The sequence below is a fragment of the Xyrauchen texanus genome, chromosome 21, assembly GCF_025860055.1.
Source record: "Xyrauchen texanus isolate HMW12.3.18 chromosome 21, RBS_HiC_50CHRs, whole genome shotgun sequence".
NCBI lineage: Eukaryota > Metazoa > Chordata > Actinopteri > Cypriniformes > Catostomidae > Xyrauchen > Xyrauchen texanus.
In genome coordinates, this window is record NC_068296.1 from 31,550,149 (window position 1) to 31,573,799 (window position 23,651).

At 40.1% G+C, this 23,651-nt stretch overlaps 1 protein-coding gene across 4 annotated transcripts in view; it reads right to left on the minus strand.

Annotated features, from left to right (window-relative positions):
* Positions 1-16,455: 16,455 nt before the first annotated feature.
* Positions 16,456-23,651, minus strand: part of LOC127661409 (xylosyl- and glucuronyltransferase LARGE2s-like) — a 113,556-nt gene continuing 106,360 nt past the window's right edge. For 3 of the 4 annotated variants that reach the window (XM_052152097.1, XM_052152099.1, XM_052152098.1), the window contains 10 exons: positions 22,556-22,727; positions 22,353-22,457; positions 21,034-21,146; positions 20,740-20,865; positions 20,314-20,469; positions 19,457-19,620; positions 18,907-19,185; positions 18,599-18,745; positions 18,289-18,484; positions 16,456-18,199 (listed from right to left, as the gene is read on the minus strand). In XM_052152097.1, the coding sequence (XP_052008057.1) occupies positions 18,002-18,199; positions 18,289-18,484; positions 18,599-18,745; positions 18,907-19,185; positions 19,457-19,620; positions 20,314-20,469; positions 20,740-20,865; positions 21,034-21,146; positions 22,353-22,457; positions 22,556-22,727 (1,656 nt within the window). In that variant the 3' untranslated portion in view covers positions 16,456-18,001. The remainder of the gene's footprint in view (positions 18,200-18,288; positions 18,485-18,598; positions 18,746-18,906; positions 19,186-19,456; positions 19,621-20,313; positions 20,470-20,739; positions 20,866-21,033; positions 21,147-22,352; positions 22,458-22,555; positions 22,728-23,651) is intronic. The other variant, XM_052152100.1, reaches the window with a different exon arrangement.

Sequence of the window (23,651 nt, forward strand, 5' to 3'; positions counted from 1 at the left end):
GCATTTAGGGGTGTGGTCCTGGTCAAGACAAGCTCCTGAACTCCAATCTGAATGTCAGAATGGGAAAGAAAGGTGATTTAAGCAATTTTGAGCGTGGCATGGTTGTTGGTGCCAGACGGGCCGGTCTGAGTATTTCACAATCTGCTCAGTTACTGGGATTTTCACGCACAACCATTTCTATGGTTTACAAAGAATGGTGTGAAAAGGAAAAACATCCAGTATGCGGCAGTCCTGTGGGCAAAAATGCCTTGTTGATGCTAGAGGTCAGAGGAGAATGGGCCGACTTATTCAAGCTGATAGAAGAGCAACTTTGCCTGAAATAACCACTGCTACAACCGAGGTATGCAGCAAAGCATTTGTGAAGCCACAACATGCACAACCTTGAGGCGGATGGGCTACAACAGCAGAAGACCCCACCGGTACCACTCATCTCCACTACAAATAGGAAAAAGAGGCTACAATTTGCAAGAGCTCACCAAAATTGGACAGTTGAAGACTGGAAAAATGTTGCCTGGTCTGATGAGTCTCGATTTCTGTTGAGACGTTCAGATGGTAGAGTCAGAATTTGGCGTAAACAGAATGAGAACATGGATCCATCATGCGTGGTGGTGGTGTAATGGTGTGGGGGATGTTTTCTTGGCACACTTTAGGCCCCTTAGTGCCAATTGGGCATCGTTTAAATGCCACGGCCTACCTGAGCATTGTTTCTGACCATGTCCATCCCTTTATGGCCACCATGTACCCATCCTCTGATGGCTACTTCCAGCAGGATAATGCACCATGTCACAAAGCTCGAATCATTTCAAATTGGTTTCTTGATCATGACAATGAGTTCACTGTACTAAAATGGCCCCCACAGTCACCAGATCTCAACCCAATAGAGCATCTTTGGGATGTGGTGGAACGGGAGCTTCGTGCCCTGGATGTGCATCCCACAAATCTCCATCAACTGCAAGATGCTATCCTATCAATATGGGCCAACATTTCTAAAGAATGCATTCAGCACCTTGTTGAATCAATGCCACATAGAATTAAGGCAGTTCTGAAGGCGAAAGGGGGTCAAACACAGTATTAGTGTGGTGTTCCTAATAATCCTTTAGGTGAGTGTATATATACACACACACACACACACACAGTATTTCACAAAAGTGAGTACACCCCTCACATGTTTGTAAATATTTGATTATATCTTTTTATGTGACAGCACTGAAGAAATGACACTTTGCTACAATGTAAAATAGTGAGTGTATAGCAGTGTAAATTTGCTGTCCCCTAAAAATAACTGGACACACAGCCATTAATATCTATACCGCTGGCAAAAAAGTGAATAAACCCCTAAGTGAAAATGAAAGCGTCCCTCCTGCCACAACACTGATATATATATATATATATATATATATATATATATATATATATATATATTAGGGCTGTCGACTTAACGCTTTATTTCAGTGTGCGATTAATTTTATAAAAAAAATAACCTGTTAAAATAATTAACACAATTAATCGCAATGCCCCCGGACCATATTAAGGAAGATTCCTGAGAAATGCAAGCTTGTAGTACCACCTGTTTACTCCAGAGGGCAGTAAGTGAAACTTCAACTGTGTGGCAATGCACAGTTTATACAGTGAAGAAAACACGTTCCGTTCTTGCATTCAAAACACTTGATGGAGCGCCAATTCGATCTAAGGGAAACTATATTTAAGTTGACAGTGACCTACAAATTTTATGTTTATGATGCAACACACCAGAGATGCTACACAAACAAGTCTGACGCAGGTGTACATTGACGGGTCCTTAAACAAAAATAAACGCTGTCTCAGCTGAATATGACCCATACACGTGAGACAGCGATCATGGCCGTCAGGAGCAGAAAGATAGTGACCAACCCAGGAACTGCACATAAACAGAAAGGCATCTTTAAAAATACGCTTTCCACCAGTGCTTACTAGGGTTGGGCATCTAAGGTATAATGCCGATCCAATATGCATCTCGATACAAAGTATCCGATCCGATATATTAACGATACATGTGTGGCATTTTGCGATGCAATACGATACGATTCACAGTCATATCACGATACGATGCGATACTTCATCACTAGCTAATTAGATCAAGTTTATGTGGTGATGTGAAAGAGGATGCGGTGCCATTGAATGAGTTTGATTATTTATTAACCAAGTAAAACCAAGACTTTTTTACAAACTGGCTTTTCTCTCAGAGCCTGAGTGTCGGTTTACAGTAGAGGGCCATTTTAGAACACATGGCACATATTATTTCTTACCACTTTTGGAGCTGGTAGCTACAGGTGAATCAGAGCAGGAGGCAGGGGATGCAGGGGCGCTGGCAGATGCTTCCTCCACAACAACACCGTGGCGCTGCTTCAAGTGAGATATCAGATTAGTCGTACTGCCCGTGTATTTTACAGATGCGCGACACAATTTATAAATTGCATCTGTCTTGTCAAGTCGTCCATCTATCTTGTAAAATCCATAGTGTTTCCAAACTTTAGATTTAAAACTCAGTGGAGGATACATTTTCTCGGCATCCGACATGTTTGTTTTGCTTACTCCTCGCGCTTCCCGACAGCTACCTTTGGGCGCATCACTGGCTTCATCCGCGCAGCTGATACATTGAGTTGTAGTGTACACTACACATCCGCAAGTCCGTTGCTGAGGCCTACTTTATGTAGGTCGATTAAATTATGTGCCAAAAACAAGTTGACAACACTTGTTAATAAATAAAGAAATACATTCTGTATTAAAAGGATAAGCTGTATCTCGGAAAAACCGATGCATCTCGCAAAAACCGATGCATCTCGATTTGCTTCCAAAATGTAATTCATCCTCTGCTGCTCTACCGATGCACTCGCATCGTGCACGCGCATGACCGCGTATCGATACATATCGGTTAATCTTCCCATCCCTAGTGCTTACTCTTTTAGAGAAATAAACTCTTTTAGTATGGCTGCCGAAGTACCCAGAGGGTTCTCTTCACTTATCTGTGCGAGAAGAAGAGAACCCGCTGTAAAATGCACCATATATCCAACAGCCTAGCACTGCAGAGGTGAAAGGAATGCCAGTGGCATTTTAGCTTCACACTGATCGGCTCCGAAGAACAAATCCGAGTTAGTGAATGCAAACCAGCTCCTTTTATACCCGTATGTCCGGGGGAGTGGCAAGCAAATTCCACTCCCCAATTTTCATTGGCCTTTTCTCAAATAGCAAAAGTGATTGGGGCTCCCAAGTTTGACCCCTAGTGTCACTACATCGACAAAACTTTGAGTGAGTGACAGATAGGGAGCTATGGAATAACATAAATGGAACTATGGGATTTATGTTGTGACTAAACCAAATCCAAAATAAATCAAAACTGTGTTATATTTTAGCATCTTCAAAGTATTTACAGAGACATTTTGACATTTTCTTAACCAACTTATTGAGGTATCACCCTGGGAGGCTTTTTTTTTTTTAAGGAGTTCCCATCTATGTTGGGCACTTATTGGCTGCTTTTCTTTATTATTTGGTCCAAGTCATCAATTTCAAAACTTCTTTTTTTTTATTACATTTTTGTTTTATAATTAAATAAATGTATATGATGGCACAATTATATTTTTGTCTTCAAAACTAATTTCAAACATTTAAGCATACGCCTTCAGATCAAAAGATTTTAAAGATAATGAGGAACATTTAGTATAGTGTATCTGTCTGGACTTAATTAACATTACCAAGATTTAACAAACTTTTCAATTGACATTTTAGTTTGTCGAAATCTCTTGTATCTTGCATAGTTTTGTTCATAGTTTTGAAGACGAGGGCATGTCAAGCCAACTATTCATGTTGGCATCTGCATAATTTGGCATAAAAGATTAATTGCCTTATCCATCATCCATCCATCCATCCATCCAAAAGTCATAAGAGTTTTATATATATATATATATATATCAATCAAAAACTTTATTACAGACTCAAGGTCCAAATCTTACCCACAACAATACATGAATATACCATAACACACATGCCTACATACCTACACTTAAAAACAAACAAAACAAAACAAAATAATAATAGAGAGTCATTGTTCTACCAAAAGACAGTTATACCAGTGCTTCCACATACGAGATTGGTAGTGTGTAGTATATATATAACTCTTTTGACTTGATCAAGATCTACTAACTGAGCAATGGCATCTGGGTGATTCTGATCTATAGAGCCATATTTACTACCTGTATTAAACATTGTTTGGGGTGGTGATGACTGCTGAACAACAATAGAGAGTGATATCGAACAGCCATAACTGAAGATGATTTGAGATATTTGGAGGCTGCTACCAGATAAATTACATAATTTGATTCCCGTCATTGACTAATGAGATAATAAAAAGTGCAATGGGCTACTGGTATTGATCTGTGAGTGACCCCAATGTGCCTATCTAAAGAAATTATTCCAACCCCCTGTAACTGATTCAGATGATGACATCATTAATGAGATTTTCCGTCTCTGATCTTTCTCTCTGTTTCTCTCAGTCTGCTTTAATCCATTACATTAATCCCAAACAATTCTCCATAATGATCATGGAATTAAAATAGAATGGTCTGGATTCATTAAGCCAATTTCCTATAGAAATGTACATTTCATGAAGTGGAAAGACAGAGAAAATTATGTTCTAGCAATTACTAATGCAGTTACTAATGACAAACTGCATGCTTGGTCTGACTGTTGTGAAAGTGACCTGAGATGGAGAAAACATTAAAATAAACAACAATTTCAGATATTTATTTTTTAAATAAAAAGTTATATATATATATATCTATATCTATATATATATATATATATATATATATATATATATATATATATATATATATATATATATATATATATATTTATTTATTTATTTATATATACATTATCTTAATTTTAAGTACAAACAAATACATGCAAATTATTGCATTTCAAGAGCACTTTATAGATGGTTTAATGAAAAGCTTATTTCCTAGTAATGCAAGAGGGACATGTGAAAGTAATTTGAAAAGCATGTAGCCTTGCTGAGCCAGACCTTTTTTTACAGCAAACTTTGACTGAGGTCTGGTCCACATTGCAGTTTATTCTGACCAAGAAATGCCCACTTTGTCAAGCAGATTGTTATTGATGACCAATCACGGGTTTAAGGGTGGGCTTATATTAAATTATTCCACAATAATAAAACTGCATGAAAAACAAATATACACAATGTGTCAGTCTCTGCAATGGTTGTACAGAAAACATTGAAAAAGTAATAGGAACTGATTATTTTACAGCCAAACAACTCAGAAAACAGAAATATTCTGTTCTGTTGATGGATATTTAACTTAGTTTATGTGTTCCTCAATCAAAACTTTAAATGTTACTCACCTAGCAAGCACTGGCAAATCCAGTGATTAGGCCTCCAATGAAAGCATTCATTTATTGAACAGGGTACCTTGTTTACACAACTTTGGTTCAAGACGGCTCTTACTTCTGAACGTTGTGTAAAGTTAACCAATCAGATTAGAGCCTTCCTAGATCTAAAAAGTGCTTTTCATTTTGTGTGCAATATGCTTTAGGAAGTCAATAAATGGACTGTGGGCAGTCCATGATCTAAGAATCAAAAGTCTTAGATCGCACCAAAGCGACTTATAGTGCACTTATTACAGGAACAATCCCCCCGGAGCAATCTGGAGTTAAGTGCCTTGCTCAAGGGCCCAACAGTGGCATCTTGGTGGTGCTGGGGCTTGAACCTCCAACCTTCTGGTCAGTAACCCTGAGCCTCAACAACTGAGCCACCACTGCCCCAGATAAATAAGACAGTTGGAAGAACAGATTTGGGATGGCAATGTTTCGTTCCCTAAAAGGAGGGAACGAGATGCTGTGCAGTAGCTGACACATTGGAAGCTTCTCCTAGTGATGGTGAACTTGAAACCCTATACCATGATCCAATGGGAAAATATTTGCTTGGAGTTCAACCCTGTGAATGGCCTCCAAAGCAAACAAAGAGTTGTTCAGACACCCTGAATTGACTCGTTCTATCAATGTAAATGCGTAATGCCCTCACAGGGCAGCGCATGTGCAGTCTCCTAGATTTTTCCAACTTAAAGGGCGGTAGAGAGAATGGCCACAGGGTAACAACCTGAGCCCTAAAGGAGGTTGCCAGCCATTTGGGCATATAACCCTCTTTGGGCTTGAAACTGGTCATCAACAGGCCCAGTCTGAACTCCAAACAAGGCTTGAAGTTCCCAACATGTTTGACTGATGCCAAAGCGTGTAGCAGTACAGTCTTCAAAGAGAGTTTGCATAAGCTTACCAACTTTAGTGGCTCAAACAGGGAACCTCTTTTAACACCAGCGCTAAGTTCCAGACCGGGATTGTAGCGGTGCAAAAGGGTCTTAGCCATCTCGCACCATACAGAAATCTGCTGATCAGAGGGTGTTTGCATGGAGAGAAGTCCTGCAGGGAAACTGAGTGGGCTGCTAGGTGACATGGAGTCACCTTAAATTTTATTTTTTTTGACATGGCAGTCTTCTGGGATGACGTCAACAACAGTAAAATAGGGAAAAGGTTGTGGGAAGGAGCGGCAAGCATCACCAGCAAATCAAATTGCCATGATGGAATAGGGTCTCAAAGTCACAGCCCCTAGGAGGAGCTCCCACAGCATCTGACGCAGCATCAAAGTTACAAACTTTTGTATCGAATTAATTATTCAAGCATGACCATGTTTCCTTATGTGAATCCATTTTCTTAACTTGGTCTCTGGGACATCCTGAGCTTGTAACGGTGGCACACCCTTGTAAAAAGATTCTTTAAATTTTAAATTAATTAGTTCGGGTACCAGGTAGATTTAGTCTACCACATTCAATGGTTTAGGCCGGATAGCTCAAAGGCCACCAGTTACACACAAAACAAAAGATATAATAAACCCATACAAAAACATTACCAAAGGGGTTCGAAGTAAATATTTATATTCTTCGTCTTGTACAAAACAAACAGAAGTAGTAACATTTCACACATGAAGTTTGGTATATTAACAGTTCACAATGAATGAAGGTTGTGTGGTGAAGGTTCACATTAATGATTAGTCCAAGATTTCGAAAAGAGTCCACAAATCCAAATTAGTACCGCAAGAGCACGCACATTTACATTCAAATGCAGATCGCCATTCTCAAAAACATAATCATGTAACCAAACAACAACAAAAACAAAAGCGCACGCACTGTGCGTGGATTGAGTGAGCTCGTATGGGTGTGTGTGTGTTAGTACCGCAAGAGCACGCACATTTACATTCAAATGCAGATCGCCATTCTCAAAAACATAATCATGTAACCAAACAACAACAAAATAAAAGCGCACGCACTGTGCGTGGATTGAGTGAGCTCGTATGTGTGTGTGTGTGCAGTCGTGTGGAGGTGTATGGTGTGGGCGTGTATAATGTTATGTTCATCAGTCACTGTCGTGAATGCGCACCCCCACAGTCGAGGATTTCAGGGCTTGAGTTTGGTGTGAGTACCTGAGACGGCAAGGCTTTAGGGATGATCAACGCGTGGCAGTTGATATCAGAAAGGTTCCAAAGATACGCGGCAGGAAAACCCTCTTTGGCTCGTTCTCTCTCCGTTGACCAACTTGGAAACAGCGTGCACTGCAGACGCTCCACACAGGTGATCCGAGTCAACCAGCTTCACCCGTAACGTTCCTTCCACACATAACTCTTAGTAGCAAGAGGAAGATTCAAGAGGGAACGAAGATAACTTGAGCTATGACTGCTGACTGTTCCACTTCTGCCTTCTCGTTTACCGAACTCCCTTCATTTCCTTTCCGCTTCCTTTTTATACCCGTTGCTTCATCCTCTGTCTGTCTCCTGATTGGTTAGTCTCATTCATTCATACAATAATTAAAGTGCGGGTTCGTCCCGAAATCGTCACATCCCCCCCCCCCCCCCGCTGGGAAAAACGACCTCAAGGTTTGTGGGAGTTATATGCTTTCAAATCCCCGGAATTCTGTATCTTCATCTGAGGATTCTTGAAAAAGTTCCTGGAGTCTTTGTTTACCATAGAACTCTAAATCAGCAGCGGTGGGATAGCATGGTTTCAAATTACAGACATGAGTAACTCGAACATCTTCGCCTGTAGATTCCAGAACTATTTGATAGTTAATGGGACCCATCTGCTGGATTACACGATATGGTCCTTCCACTTGGGTGCCAATTTAGCACTGAAACTGTGTTGAGCGCTGGATTAGGGAAAGTTCCTCAGTCAAACGCGATCCTGTTCCTTGAACAGCACTTCTCGTCTGTTTTTATTGTAGTTTCGTAGTTGGCGTTTCTTCGCTCGTATGCAATTCTCTTTAGCTCTATCCTTCTGCTGAGCTATGTGGGTTACGACATCGTAAGATGGGTCAGATGGTGAGAGGTTGTTTCCTTGAGGCTGAAGCAGTTTGTCCATCGGACCTTGGAGCTTTCGGCCCATTTGTAATTCTGCCGGTGACATTCCAATACTCTCTTGGACGGCAGAGTTGACAACAAAACGAAGCTCGGGTATGTATTGGTCCCATTTCTTGTGGTTTTCCTCCAGGTAAGAGGCAATCATACATTTTAATGTGTGGTTTACTCTCTCCGTCATGTTTGTCTGTGGATGGTACGCTGTCGTCAATTTCTGTGCAATGTTCCACTTTAAACACAATTCCTTGAAAAGTGATGAGACGAATTGGGTTCCTCGATCGATTTGTGCATTTGCTTTACGCACTGGGAACATTTCCACCCACCGAGAGAAATAGTCTACACAGACTAGAAGATATTCGTGACGGTGTGGGCTGCTGCTGGGCAATGGTCCCATAATATCCACTCCCAACATTTCAATGGGTCGTGTGACAGTGATAGGTTGTAACGATTATCATATTTGTAGGTTTGACACTTCTTACAACGTTTAACATAATTCTTGACATTTTAGGCCAAAAGACAACATCTTGTAGACGTTTGTAAGTTTTAAAGATACCCCCATGTCCACTCAAAGGATCTGAATGGTAATGCTGGAGAATTTCAGGAATAAGGCTTTTAGGTAAGTACATTCGGTACTGAACTTGTTCTTTGCCCAGTTGAGTCTTGAGATGCAACTTGTCTTCCACAATCTCAAATTGTTCAGGTGTATCATGCTTGTTCTCTGAGATTCTTTTGAAAATCTTTTGAATTTCAGGATCCTTATGTTGTTCTACCCATAGGTCCATTGCAGTAAGTGGAAAGTCAACTTCCTTCTTCAGGCTGGTGAACACATTGCATGCAGGCAAGTTGGTGATTCTGGAAAGGGCATCAGGTGCTGCATTTAATTTTCCTTTTCTATATTCTATGACAAAGTCAAACTTTTGTAACCGCAGGGCCCATCGGATGAGACGACACTACTGTGAACATCCTGTACTCAAGGTAATGTTGCCACTTCTCTAACGCCCAGATGACTGTCAGACACTCTTTTTCTGTGACTGAGTAGTTCGTTTCTGCTGGGTTTAAACTTCTGCTTGTGTAAGCTATGACTTCTTCCATTCCTTGTTCCTTTCTTTGAGTTAACACAGCTCCTAAGCCTGTGTCACTAGCATCTGTGTATACTGTGAAAGGATACTGCAGATTTGGATGACAAAGGATGGGGGGGGAGGACAAACATATCTTGAGCTGTTCAAATGCCTGTTGACATTGATATGACCAATGAAATTTCTTCCCTTTCTTTTTCAGGGCATTAATGGGTTCTGCAATTTGTGAGAAATTCGCCACAAATCGATGGTACCATCCGGCTAGTCCAAGAAACCGCTGTACATCTTTGAGGTTGGTAGGTACTGGATAAGACCGTATGGCCTCAACTTTGCTTGGGTCCGCCATAATACCTTGCGTACTCACAACATGCCCAAGGAACGAAATCTCTTGGAGGCAGAATTTACTCTTGTTTAAGTTGACAGTCAATCCCGCTTCGTGTAGCCTGTGGAAGACAGTCTGTAGGTCTTGTAGATGCAGAGTTAGGTTTGATGAATAAATGATTATATCATCTATGTAGACAAAAGACAGTTCTCCTCGCAACTTTCCCAAAACCGTCTCCATTAACCTTTGGAAGGTCACTGGGGCGTTTCTGAGCCCAAAAGGCATAACGTTAAATTGGAAGAGTCCTAAAGGAGTGATGAAAGCAGATTGTGTTTACTTGAGGGGTCCATAGCCACTTGCCAGTACCCACTGTTGAGGTCTACTGTGGAAAAAATGGCTGCCCCTGAAAGTGATTCAAGGATCTCTGCAATGTTTGGCAGAGGGTAAGCATCTATTTCGGTTATGGCATTTAACTTCCTGTAATCCACACAAAATCTCATGCTCCCGTCCTTCTTGTGAACAAGAACGACTGGAGAGGCCCAACCTGAGTGTGAAGGTTCTACAATTCCTGTCTTGAGCATTTCTTCCAGCTGTTCCTTTACCAAAGCTTGCTTGACAGGAGACATGCGGTAAGGTTTCTGTTTAACGGGTACTTGTTGACTTGTGTAGATGAAATGTTGCAGAACATTAGTGCGACCAAGTTGAAGTATGCATACTTGAGAGTTCATCTTCAGGAGTTACTGTAGCTGACGTTTACCATCTGGAGGTAAGTGAGCTTTATTCACAGCATTTCCAAACAGACTTAAATCAGTGTTCTCAAAAGATGGCAATACAAGTGTGGGTTGAGGAGGTATGGCACTTAATAGGGACAAACTCCGCAGCCTTACGTTTTTTTTGTCGTTGTGAGCTACTTGAAGGAACATTGGCATTTCCAGGTTGAAATGAATATTGTTCTTCTGGATTTGACTTGAAGAAGTACTGTCGGTCAATGACGTTGATTTGCATGCCACTGAAAAATATGAAGTCCAAACCCAAAACTGCAGAATAGGCGAGGGCTTTGGAAGACAAGACAGCAATGGGTAACGTAAATGAATAATCGTGTAGAGAAATTTGCTGATGTATCCATCCCAAAGGTACTTCAGCTTCACCATTGGCCAGATACAGAGGTCCTAAAGTCCAAGGTTGCAGTTTATCATGTGAGGTAAGTTTTCTCCATACATTTTCATGCACCATAGTATAACTTGCTCCTGTGTCTACAATAGCTTTTCCTGCCCAAACACCAATGCAGACAGGTACTACTAACTGTGGCGGAATGATAGGAGGAGGTGGTGAAGGTAAGTTTGTGGTTGTTTGCTTTTTAGGTAAGGTTGTAGCAGTTACAGCATTACTGGTTGGTTGACTGCCATGTTTGTGGGGTTGAAATGTCCTTCCATTACCCAGTAGGTGCTGTTGATTCTCAGAAGTGGATGAAAAATGAGGACAGTTTCCCGGTGCGTGATATCCTTTACATCTCCAACATCGTACAGAAGATGATTTGTCAGCAGTTCTGTTGGTGGATTTTTGTGCCACAACTGGAAATGATGGATTACTCACACGAGTTCCTTATTGCTGTTGTTGCTCATAGTCTTTCTCCAGTTGATGACCCAACTTTACGAGTTCTCCCACTGTGGTGACACGGCTACGTAACTGGTTGGCCAGGTGAGGTTTTATGTTTTTGAGAATCAATTTAACCACCTCGGTTTCTGTTAAGGTTGGTTTCCACCGTTTACACAGGGCTCGATATGTGAAAGCAAAATCTCGAATTGTCTCTTTTTCTCCTTGTGTTCGAGTACGGACTCGTTCCGCCAATTCATCCTCATAATCTTCTGATAGAAAAGCAGAAAGAAAAGCAGTTTCAAATTCATCCCAAGTGGTTATGGAAGATCTGGCGACCTCCCAACAGTCTCGTGCTGTGCCATGTAGGACTGTGCGAAAAGTTGCTAAAATGTCAATGTCGGCAAGAGGGTGCAATGCTAGGAAGTCTTGACATCGTGCTAGATATAGTAGTGGGTCTGTGTCATCAGATGATCTTCCAAAGGTAGGAAAAGTCAATCTTAAATGGTCACTTTTAATGGCAGGAGTTAGTAGATGTGCAGGCTTACTGTTGGTAGAGCGGGTACGGAAGGGGGGGTGGTTGTAGAGGAGGACTCACTTTGCCTTTCTCTATCTTCCTTAATTGTTTTTAAACTGTTCATTTCAAGTTGAAGTTCAGTGACCTTGTTGTCCAGTTCGTTTAACTTGATATTACCTCTGGTAACTCCTGCAGAAAGTTGCTCATGATCTTGTTGCAAAATTCTCTGGGTAGTCTTGATGTCCTGCTGTGACTCCAGTTGTAGTTGTTCCATCATAAAGCGGAATTCAGTACTCATGGTAGCTTCAGTTTTTTGTAGTTTCTAGTATTCGCATGGTTTTAATTAATTGATCAGTCTCAGTTTCTTCTTGTTGTTTTGTTGCAGTTAAGGTGGTGAAGAGTTGGTGATGGTTGGAATCCATTTTTGAAGTCAAAACATCCAGTTGCCCACCAGTGTGAGAAGTTAGTTGTTTTATTTCATGGGTAAGTTCACTCACAGTCTTTTCTTGATTTTTTTGACCTTCAAATAGACGATCCCAATTCCCTTGTAGATGTGTGGTGAGATGCTGTATTTCTTTTCCAGGCGTGGGAAAGAAACCAGGTAAGCCATGTTGTATTTCTGGAGAAGAGGTTTCAGATGGGGTGCACAGATGCATAGGATCTAGTTCCAGCCCCCAGGATTGGCCTTGGACCCGAAGGTTATCAGTAGGTGGTGTAGAAGCAAAACGGACATTCCATTCCTGTGGAGCTTTGGGGGGCAGTATGGGTGAAGAGTAGAACATGGAAGTGCTTGGCGGTTGACTGAATTGTTGCACATTTTGCTGTTGCCCTGTTAGTCCACTTGGAGTAGGGATGTCCAGAGGAGAGTCGATATCCACCAAAGTGGATGGAGAGGGTGGTTTTGTGGCCATAGGTATAGTATATATATCAGTCAATGTATAGAATGTTGAATAAAAGTACGGGTGTGGTGTGTATGTAAGTCACACAAAATACACAATTATCAAAACAAACCTCACAATGTTCAATATCCCCCACAGTGATTTAACATAGGCCTAGCCTTCACATTTCCTAGCATGAGGGAAAAAAGAAAAAAAACAAATAACCAAAAGCAAAATATATCAGTTCCTTTGAACACCTTTTTTCACAGAATAATAGTCACACATTTTCACAAAAAATATTCGAATTCACATTCAAAAGTCAAACAATATAACCACACAAGTATAAAAAATATCTGAGTCTGAGTTATCTACAAAAGAACAAAAGAAAAGTTCAGGTCCCTGTTCGGGTGCCACTTATGTAATGGTGGCACACCCTTGCAAAAAGATTCTTTAAATTTTAATTTAATTAGTTCGGGTGCCAGGTAGATTTATTCTACCACATTCAATGGTTTAGTCCGGATAGCTCAAAGGCCACCAGTTACACACAAAACAAAAGGTATAATAAACCCATACAAAAACATTACCAAAGGGGTTTGAAGTAAATATTTATATTCTTCGTCTTGTACAAAACAAACAGAAGTAGTAACATTTCACACATGAAGTTTGGTATATTAACAGTTCACAATGAATGAAGGTTGTGTGGTGTAGGTTCACATTAATGATTAGTCCAAGATTTCGAAAAGAGTCCACAAATCCAAATTAGTACCGCAAGAGCACGCACATTTACATTCAAATGCAGATTGCCATTCTCAAAAACATAATCATGTAACCAAACAACAACAAAAACAAAAGCGCACGCACTGTGCGTGGATTGAGTGAGCTCGTATGGGTGTGTGTGTGTTAGTACCGCAAGAGCACGCACATTTACATTCAAATGCAGATCGCCATTCTCAAAAACAGAATCATGTAACCAAACAACAACAAAACAAAAGCGCACACACTGTGCGTGGATTGAGTGAGCTCGTATGTGTGTGTGTGTGTGTGTGTGCGGTCGTGTGGAGGTGTATGGTGTGGGCGTGTATAATGTTATGTTCATCAGTCACTGTCGTGAATGCACACCCCAACAGTCGAGGATTTCAGGGCTTGAGTTTGGTGTGAGTACCTGAGACGGCAAGGCTTTAGGGACGATCAACGCGTGGCAGTTGATATCAGAAAGGTTCCAAAGATACGCGGCAGGAAAACCCTCTTTGGCTCGTTCTCTCTCCGTTGACCAACTTGGAAACAGCGTGCGCTGCAGACGCTCCACACAGGTGATCCGAGTCAACCAGCTTCACCCGTAACGTTCCTTCCACACATAACTCTTAGTAGCAAGAGGAAGATTCAAGCATGAACGAAGATAACTTAAGCTATGACTGCTGACTGTTCCACTTCTGCCTACCGAACTCCCTTCATTTCCTTTCCGCTTCCTTTTTATACCCGTTGCTTCATCCTCTGTCTGTCTCCTGATTGGTTAGTCTCATTCATTCATACAATAATTAAAGTGCGGGTTCATCCCGAAATCGTCACAAGCTTCACCACTCATACTGTGAACCGAGACTCCCTGCATGCCCTTTCCTGGAATATGCTGCTTGTTAGAATGAATGAATGCTGAGAAAGTGGCTTGAAACTCTTTCCCTGTGTGCAATGGATTCTGATTTATGATGTTATAAAGGGCCAATTCAGGCAATTACACATGCATTAGAACCACACAGTGCAGGAAACAGTCCTCCACTCACTCTCAGTGTTCCGGTTACCATGCTCTCTCTCTCTCTCTCTCTCTCTCTCTCTCTCTCTCTCTCTCTCTCTCTCTCTCTCTCTCTTGCAGTTGCTGGAATTAACACAGTTTTAACATCTGTTTGGAAAACAATAGATCAGCCTCATCTTCTTGTCACAGCTGGATTGGCTCAAGTTATTTGCAATCAACATTAACAACATATGTACTGTAATATCTGCAGTCTGTTGAATGCTTGTCATCACTGATTGGTTTGCTTAAAATAAGCTTTTGGGAAATTAACACAGTGCCATCTCTGTACTTAATGGACACTCTAGGAGTCTTTTGATACCTAATGGAAAGCAATTTTTCTTCCCTTATGGGGAAAAGAGAATGAGAAGCTCCCAACTATTTTTAATGACAAGTAGGAGACAATATTTTCTCTATAGGAGAAAATGTAATTTCATATATTTCTGATAAAAATATATTAATGTTATTTGGTTAATAATCCCTGTTATACTTCATATTTTATGATTGTGATTCAAAGGACCGATTGTTGTCACTCACATTAAAGGAATAGTTCACCCAAAAATGAGAAATTCTGTAATTTACACACCCTCATGTCATGCCAAACTGATACGGACTACAAGAACCAATGGTGTTTGGTTTTGAAGCTGAAAGCAGAAGCAGATAAGTGTATTATGACCAAAATGTTGGTTTGTTCCTTACAAAGCTATCTTATGATGTCCTTTTTGGAATTTGAAAGCACTCGGAACTGTAATTGCAAAAGTGGTGGCTCAGTGGTTGAGGCTCAGGGTTACTGACCAGAAGGTCGGGGGTTCAAGCCCCAGCACCACCAAGATGCCACTGTTGTGTCCTTGAGCAAGGCACTTAACTCCAGGTTGCTCCGGGGGGATTGTCCCTGTAATAAGTGCACTGTAAGTTGCTTTGGATAAAAGTGTCTGCCAAATGCATAAATGTAAATGTAAAAAACTGCAGAATGATTGTAGAATGGTAGAATTTAAATGTTTGTGTGATTCCTTTAAAGGCCCCTTGAAGTGCCTTGATGATTGCAGTTTTTTATTTTTTGGCCGGTTCAATATATTTCTGACTGAAACATTTGGTTAGGGCCCAGGACTTGTTGAATGACCCATTCCTTTTTTTTAAATAGCCAATAATCTATAGTTCGTATGCATGTTCATTTCAGAAGTGATCATCCCTATCTCATATTCCCTTCAAAGACAAATATCCTCCACTGTGTGTTCTTCAGGGGTCTGAATAGTGAGAACAGACATTCAAAACGAACTTTTTAAGCAATTCTTCTTGGTAATTCTGTTTGGAACATACCTACAGCATGGATTGTGCTCCCTTAAAAGTACCCTGTGAAGGCATCATCAACACGTGTTAGAACACAGCCATGTGTGCAGATCAGATGTAGAGGCAGGGTGCTTTTTGTTTTAAAAACATTTGATTGGACAAAGATTCTCAACCATTATGTGATGTCATGGTTGTCCCTGGGTTTGTTGAAGAGAGAGATTGCAGATTATAAATGCTTAAATATCCTGAAAACAAATGTTTCAATGTTTAGAAGTACACTAGCATATAGATGACCTTTAAGCTAATATAGTTGGACTAAAAGCAGCAAAATTTTACATGGTCTTTCTTTGTGAGATTAGAGTGGAAAGAATGAAAAACATTTTAAGTTGATGTTTTTTCCCTCATCAACCTTGTCCTGAAATAAGACCCTTTATGAACTACGAGTCCCCACTGGGTCTTAAAACTGGAACATTAAAAGAACCACAGTGTAAGGTCTAAATCATGTAGCTTATTAAATAAGCAAAAGAACTGACAAAGTATAGAAACAGGGAAATTTTATTTAAAGCACTTTGTCCCCTACATAGAAAAATATGATTGATTTAAGTCAACAATAATAAATAGAGTACCTGTATATTTGCAGGCCCCGCTGATCCGTACAGTAGTACAATCAATATCCAGTTTTCGCAACACAGCAAAGGCACGGGTATTTACCTTAAATCTGCACAGTCTTGTGGAGTGGCAGGACATGAATGTTATATAAAGACAGGACCAATGTCTGGGATGTTTTTTTTTTTTTTTTTACAAACAGCCTGTCAAATAGTTGATGCTCAGTTGGACATTTGATGATTTTGACCAGTCGGGCTGACCAGAATATGACACATTTTACATCAAATATTTTGTTTGCCAGTTCCATAGAACCAAACATTAGTTGATTTTTTTCACTGAGAACAAATATACTTAGTTTTAAATGGATACCCCTTTTCTTTATGGTCCCTTGTGTTGATCTCAATGCAAATGTACACATAATGATATGCTATGTTTTGATAATGTTATTGAGTAAACATATGTAGTGCAAACCTTTAACAGTGATAAATGTGATCAAAAAAAAAGTTTAAGATATGAATTCAGGGCAAAAAATGTTTCATGGAACCACAAACGCTATGATGTTGGATGTTTACGTTCATTTAAGCATATGCAGAATTTTTTATGTGACCATTATAAATGCAGGAGTTACACACCAGAAGACTAATCATTCCTAACGGAATGCAAAACATCTTTCTAACATTCAGGACCTCAAGACCACACAAAATATTCTCTTTACAGCCCAATCAAGCATTCAAGTCAAATCAGTGTTTCTAAATTAAAAAATAATGTGATTTTCTTTTTATATTGTAAAACATACATAGGCTGTAGGTCGTTGTTCATAATAAATGTTTCATCTTCATTAAAAACAAAGAAAAATACTTTAAATATTTTAAATATCAAGGAAATTATAAGGCTTAAATGTTCCTCTTGTCTTGTTGGCCTCCCCAACACTTCAGTCCAGCAGAAGAGTCTTTGGAAAGCTCATTCATCTCTTGTCTTTCTCTGCTCCATCAATACACAAATTAATGGTTATAGCCAGGTTCAAATCAACGTAGCGCCATATACCACCAGCCATAGGTCTTTGTGAAGTGAAGAAAAGGCCCTGATTGTCAAAAAAAGGTCTTGAACATTATCATTATCTTTAGGCTATAAAGCAGTGTGCATTGTGTGAGTCATCACAAACGTTCCAGCACGTATAGTGTTTGCTGTTTTGTGCAGTTTAAATGTTCGGTCAAGTTTTTGCCACCCTGTTTAGTGTTTCAATCCAGTCTGAGATGGGTGTAGTACTGATGGCATTGGTTTAAGAATTGATGAATTGCATCAAAACAAGAATTAAAGCTCAGGTTTTACAGTCTATATTGAGCAGAGTCATGGGTTTGTAGCAGGGCAGTTTAGTTTGTAACGCGAGACACCTTAACATGTGGCAGAGCAGCATGTTGGCCTTTGAGCCTCAAAGGACTGGATCAAGCTATTCTTTTGTGTGCTAAAGTACATTTTAAACATTTCAGATGGTTTCAGATGGTCCTCTGTGCTGTAAGGTACTTGAGAGCAGCAGAACCATACTTTCGAGAAAGATCTTGGTGGAACTCGTCCTTTAGAGTCGTCAAGCAGTAACGGTAACTGGGACTGGATCGAAACTTTGAAATGTCAAAGCTTGGTGCATGTGGCATGTGGATCATGAAGGCATTTGGTAGCACAATGAGATCAAACTCCTGTGAAAGGGGAAATATTTGACAGATTAGAAATAAAGGTCACTTGAAGCACCAATAAATTAGGCCTACGATAATCTAAGACTCCTTACCTGAGCATCTAGCTCCATGATATGGGACACTTTGTTCCAGCCAAAGCCTACAAATCTCTGGTCATACTCAGGACAGTCCCGCCGTACAACAACATACGGTTCAAAATCTGCCTCCCACTCCACTTTGTATGGCGTTGTGGCTGTCCTCCATTTGGCATAATTGGTTGGGGCATGACCTTTTGTCCAGACATGATACCTACAGTTCAGAAAAGTCTTAACTGTCTTGACACATTATGTATCATGAGTGGCCTTTCAATAGGACTGATAATGAACATTCTGGAATTATGGTTATTTTGGATTTCCACTGTACCTGAAGGTGTAAAGTGTACCCAAGTCCAGCATAGACAGCAGCTCGGCCTTAGATTTAGGGAAGGAAAGGCGGTATCTCAAAGTCTCGAAGGCAGGCACAACCAAAGCCTTCTTGGTATTGGCCATGTCCAATTGAACAATACTTTTTCTATACAGAGAAGGAAAAACACGTAGATTAAAATCATCCTTTTGTGTTCTAAGGATAAAAATAACTGCATAAATTTGAAATGACATGAGGGTGAATAAATAATGGCAGAATACAATTTTTTTGAGTGAGCTATTCCTAAACAATTCAGATAAGTAGTTTACCTGAGGTAATCATAGAGGCCGTACATGGGCAGAAAATCTACATCAGTCAGAAAAACGTAGGGTGTGTTGACATTGCGGAGAGCCACGTTTCGCACCAGATTGACAGGGTAGAATTGGCCTTCCTTATAAACAATATGATAACCCACGTTCTTGTGATTCTTGAGGACTTCAGAGGCCTGGGCATAGCGTAGGAACTGCTGGGCCTCAGCATCAGACATGTACAGGGCCAAACTAATGGGGCCCTCCCAGTGTTTACAGATCGCCTCCAACATCTGCAGTCTGTGCACAAATACATAGTGTCTTTGGTGAAATGAAGGCAAGAAAATAGCTTTGTTCCAAAACTTAGTAAGTTGCCTTGCTGTGTACTGCAATTCATAGGCATAAATTCTGAGAATCTTACAAATAGTGCACAGAAAATGTGTCTCACAACTGATTTCAAAGAAGTTTTGCATAAACCCAACATTCAACAGTTTAATGGTTATAGTTCATTGACAAGAGCAGTGTGGCCCAAAACTGACTGCAGAGTCATCAGGTAGTGAGTCATCCTTACCTATCCATGGAGAGCTGTGCGACCAGTGTTATGTCTGTGCCATCCTCAGTAGGTGTGTATTCATACTGCAGAAAGTACAGGTGTACCCTGTGCACCATGATTCGCTCCCTCCGAAAATCATAGCACTGGTCATCTTCATCTAACTCCTCTAGTGCTTGCTGAAGCTGGAAATAAAATGACAAAGAATTCTGGAATATTTGAATTTCAAACAGATCTAGCTGTGCTGCCCTTCGAGACTTTGAGATACCAAAACTGAACAGCTTTTGGACACCTTGGACAGGGTTGCCTTTACCATAAATTAAACTCTAGTTTAACAGATTCTATTCAAGTACAAGTTCATGCAAATTATTCTTGCCACACAATTTTGACTGCATGCATTGTTGGTTTCCGAAGTGTGTCAAACCCTAATTAATATCACAACATAAGTAAGTATTGTATTCTCAGTGTTGACATCAAATCACCACAGTTAAGGCAGAGCAACAGTTTCCAACATGTTTTTAACTATCTACCTGCATTATAACACAATGTTATTAGACTAGACATTAGGAGGTTCCTCTCTCGCCCTCAACTTGAGTACTGAAATTTGATACCGGCAGAGAGAATGGCCGTTAAGTTTGTTCAACAGGACTGCATACATTGCATTGGCTAAAAATGTACATCTTCCCTTAGAATTATCTGGCTAAAGAATTTTAAATCCCTCTATCTTTCTGTTTCTCTTAAGTCAGGAACATGACTGGTATACTATGTAACACTTGTTTATGATAAGATGTGTTATATTATGTGTGTTACATAATTTTCTCTCGTTTTTTCTTAGCTTGTTTTTTGAAACATTTTACACATACTATTGACAAACTCACCAGAGTGCTCTTTGAGCTGGCCTGACTGGGGCAACCGAAGAGTTCTCGTCGCAGAAGATTCCCATCATACTCTAAGAACGTCAAGTAAAGATTACGGAAAAATTCCACATGCTTGTTTTTTACTCGCAGCTTTTTGGGAGAGTTCCAGTGAATGACCTGCAGGAGAAAGTAATAACACGGAGGAATAAACAACCTGAAAGACTTAATTTGCATACCAAATTGGAAATTGTACAGGTAATGAATGTGAAGGTTGGGTGAACATTTGCATAAATGTGTAAAAACACTCAATTAATTTGTAAATGACTAAAGCAAAGCTAAAACCAATGAAGGGGGCTCTTGTAACTTAAAATTGTCTGTCTTAATTATTTTGGCTCAGCTTGGTCAAGTATACATAATTTACCCAAAATATTCAAAATATATTCTTACTTTTAGGTCTGACACCTCTGTGTAGCACTGTTCAGAGCGAGTGTGATCCGATAACTGTACATTCCAGAAGCAGGGAAGCTGATGTACAAAAACTGGGTTCTGCTTTATGAATGCATTGAATATATCCTGTGCACACATAAAAAAATTATATAATATTGTGCTGCATACATAACATTATTCAGCCATGGTTCAATTAGATTTAATTATTATTTAATATACTGTTTGTCAAAGCGGAATCTCATAAGAGCTATGAAACAAAACCCTTTTTATGAAGTATTCATTAAAGGCATGGACCTGGTCTGCCAGGGATGTTGACAGCATGCTCATTAGCTCTCTCTCTGCCGTCAGCCTCCACATCTGTTCCCAGCCAATCTTGCGCAGCTTCTCCAGGTAAAGTAAAATCACACCTGCAGCCCAAAAGGGAAACACCAGTTGTCAGTGCAGCCCAGTGCAAACCAAGCTCTGTTTTCATATCCACAAAATGAGTCCTTCAGTGTGGCATATGGATAATCGGTGGAGTTTAAAGGGGTCATGAGGAATCAAATTGTCCTTGATCTTTGACATATAAGAGGTCATTGTTCTATAAAAACATAATGTAAGTTTCAGAACTCAAAATTTCCTGCAAGACGAGCATTTGTTGAAAGCAACCAGTCAAAATGACTCTACTTCCTCCACATTGTGATGTCACACTGTGAAAAACATTTACATCAGACCACCTCCACAACAACACATCAATGCCTACTCTAACTTATCACTTCCATAGCCCGTACAATAGCAGTGGGCAGTGAGATGGCAAGGAAAGAGAAGATCAGTCAAGAGCAGAGAGCCAATCATAACAGTGGGCATTTACTTTCAAGTCTTAAAGGACAAGCAACACCAAAACCAAGTGTTTCTGACAGGGGGTCAGAATGAGTGTAGAAAATTATTGTGTTTTACAAATGTATGAAAGATTTTTGTGCAAAGAAACTTTACTAACATTATAAATTAACCTCAAAGAACATCAAAAATGTAACCTATTTTAGCATGTCCCTTGACATTGCAAGTTCAAAAAAATTATATTTCAGGGTCCCCACACCTCTGGATTATTTGGGTAAGCATTTAAAAAATATATATTTTATAGTGGTTGCACTCACAAAGATTTATTGATTGAATATTTTAGAGCTAGAACACTAGAGAAAATATATATTCAGTGTAGAACTTTGCATGACTTTTTAAGAACTTATTACTTTCCATGTGTTCTCCTGTCCCATAAATCCCAATTTTAAAATTACATTATATAGCCAAGATTTCTATAACCATGGGAACCCAATCTTATATCAAAATGTATTAAAATGTTATACATTTGTAATACTTTTCCTATTTTATTATAACATTTTCATAAATTAATTTCCTTTTCACTTGATATCACAAATCACTCTTATTTATATACAACCTATCTCCACACTTGTATCCAACACCTACTTTTCACAATCCATTCAAGTCCTGTTGGATACAGTGAAGTACCACCCTACATGTTTTTCAATTAATGTCCCATTTCACTCATACATAAGTCAGATTAGAGAAGTAAAATGGGTTGCAAACTGCTTTCCTTGTTCATTTCTAAATGTCCTAACCTGTGTTAAACCCACGTCCAAGAGCTGGCCAGGGTTTGTGGTTCTTCCACAGATTACCGAGGTACCAGTCACTCTGATTCTCCACCAATCCAATCACCTGTTTCTCTGCAATCACAACATCAATGTTACATCAACATTAATGCTAACACATCTTGTATCCTTAAGGCATTTTATCTGACACATGAAGCAAACTGACTGATTACCTGTGAACTTCCGGAAGATGGCCCATAGCTCGGCGATGTCAGTGGCAAATGTGATGTCTGTATCAAGGACGATGACCTTTGTAAGGTAGGATGGCAGAGCTTTGGTTAGGGTGAGCTTCATCAGGCCATAAATTCCTGAATAGTGTTTGTTTGGTATCCATGACACTTCCGACTACACCACAGAGGGAGAGAGAGTCAAAGAGAATGAGAAAAAGAGAGAGAAATCTTTTTGAAACATGCATCCCTTAGAAACAAACACAATAGTGACCGGACACTTTTTCAGTGGCCTTGGTTCCCGAATAATTTTCCCCATTAATTTTCTCCTTAAGGATTTAAAAAATTCTTCAATCAAATGAGAAAAAACCATACAAAATAAAAATATTATTACTATTAAGAAAATACATTTTTACTCCCTGATTTAGTATGTATATATAACACTATATATATATATATATATATATATATATATATATATATATATATATATATATATACACAAAACGTCTAGGTTCGTATGTAACCTCCGTTCCCTGATGGAGGGAACGAGACGTGTGTCGAAGAAGCGACACTAGGGGTCTCTCTCTTGAGCGCCGAATATGCCTCTGATCTATGAAAAAAGGCCAATGAGAAATAGGCAGACAGTATTTGCATACCCGCCCTCGGACATACGGGTATAAAAGCGGAGAAATATGTCGAGTTCATTCAGGAGTTTTCTGAGGAGCCGGAAATGGTCCGGCCACCACAGTGGCTCGGCTCAGCGACGTGGCCGGGAGGACACAACGTCTCATTCCCTCCGTCAGGTAACAGAGGTTACATACGTAACCTAGACCTTCCCCGTCTGTCGCTCACTTCAACGTTGTGTTGAAGAAGCAACACTAGGGGTCCAATTTAAATCACGCCATGCGCTGAGGGTAGTGAGAGCGGAGGAGCAAGTAAGCCGGTTTAGGGCAGTAAAATGTGCCCTTTACGGCTAACTCAACTCGTCATGCCGGTCCGGGAAGAAAGGAACCGTGGGGGGCGCGGCTGTGAGCGGCGCACATGCCCGAGGAACCAATCAAGTAGCGCGTTCGCGGCAGCCCGGGAAACCATAGCGGAC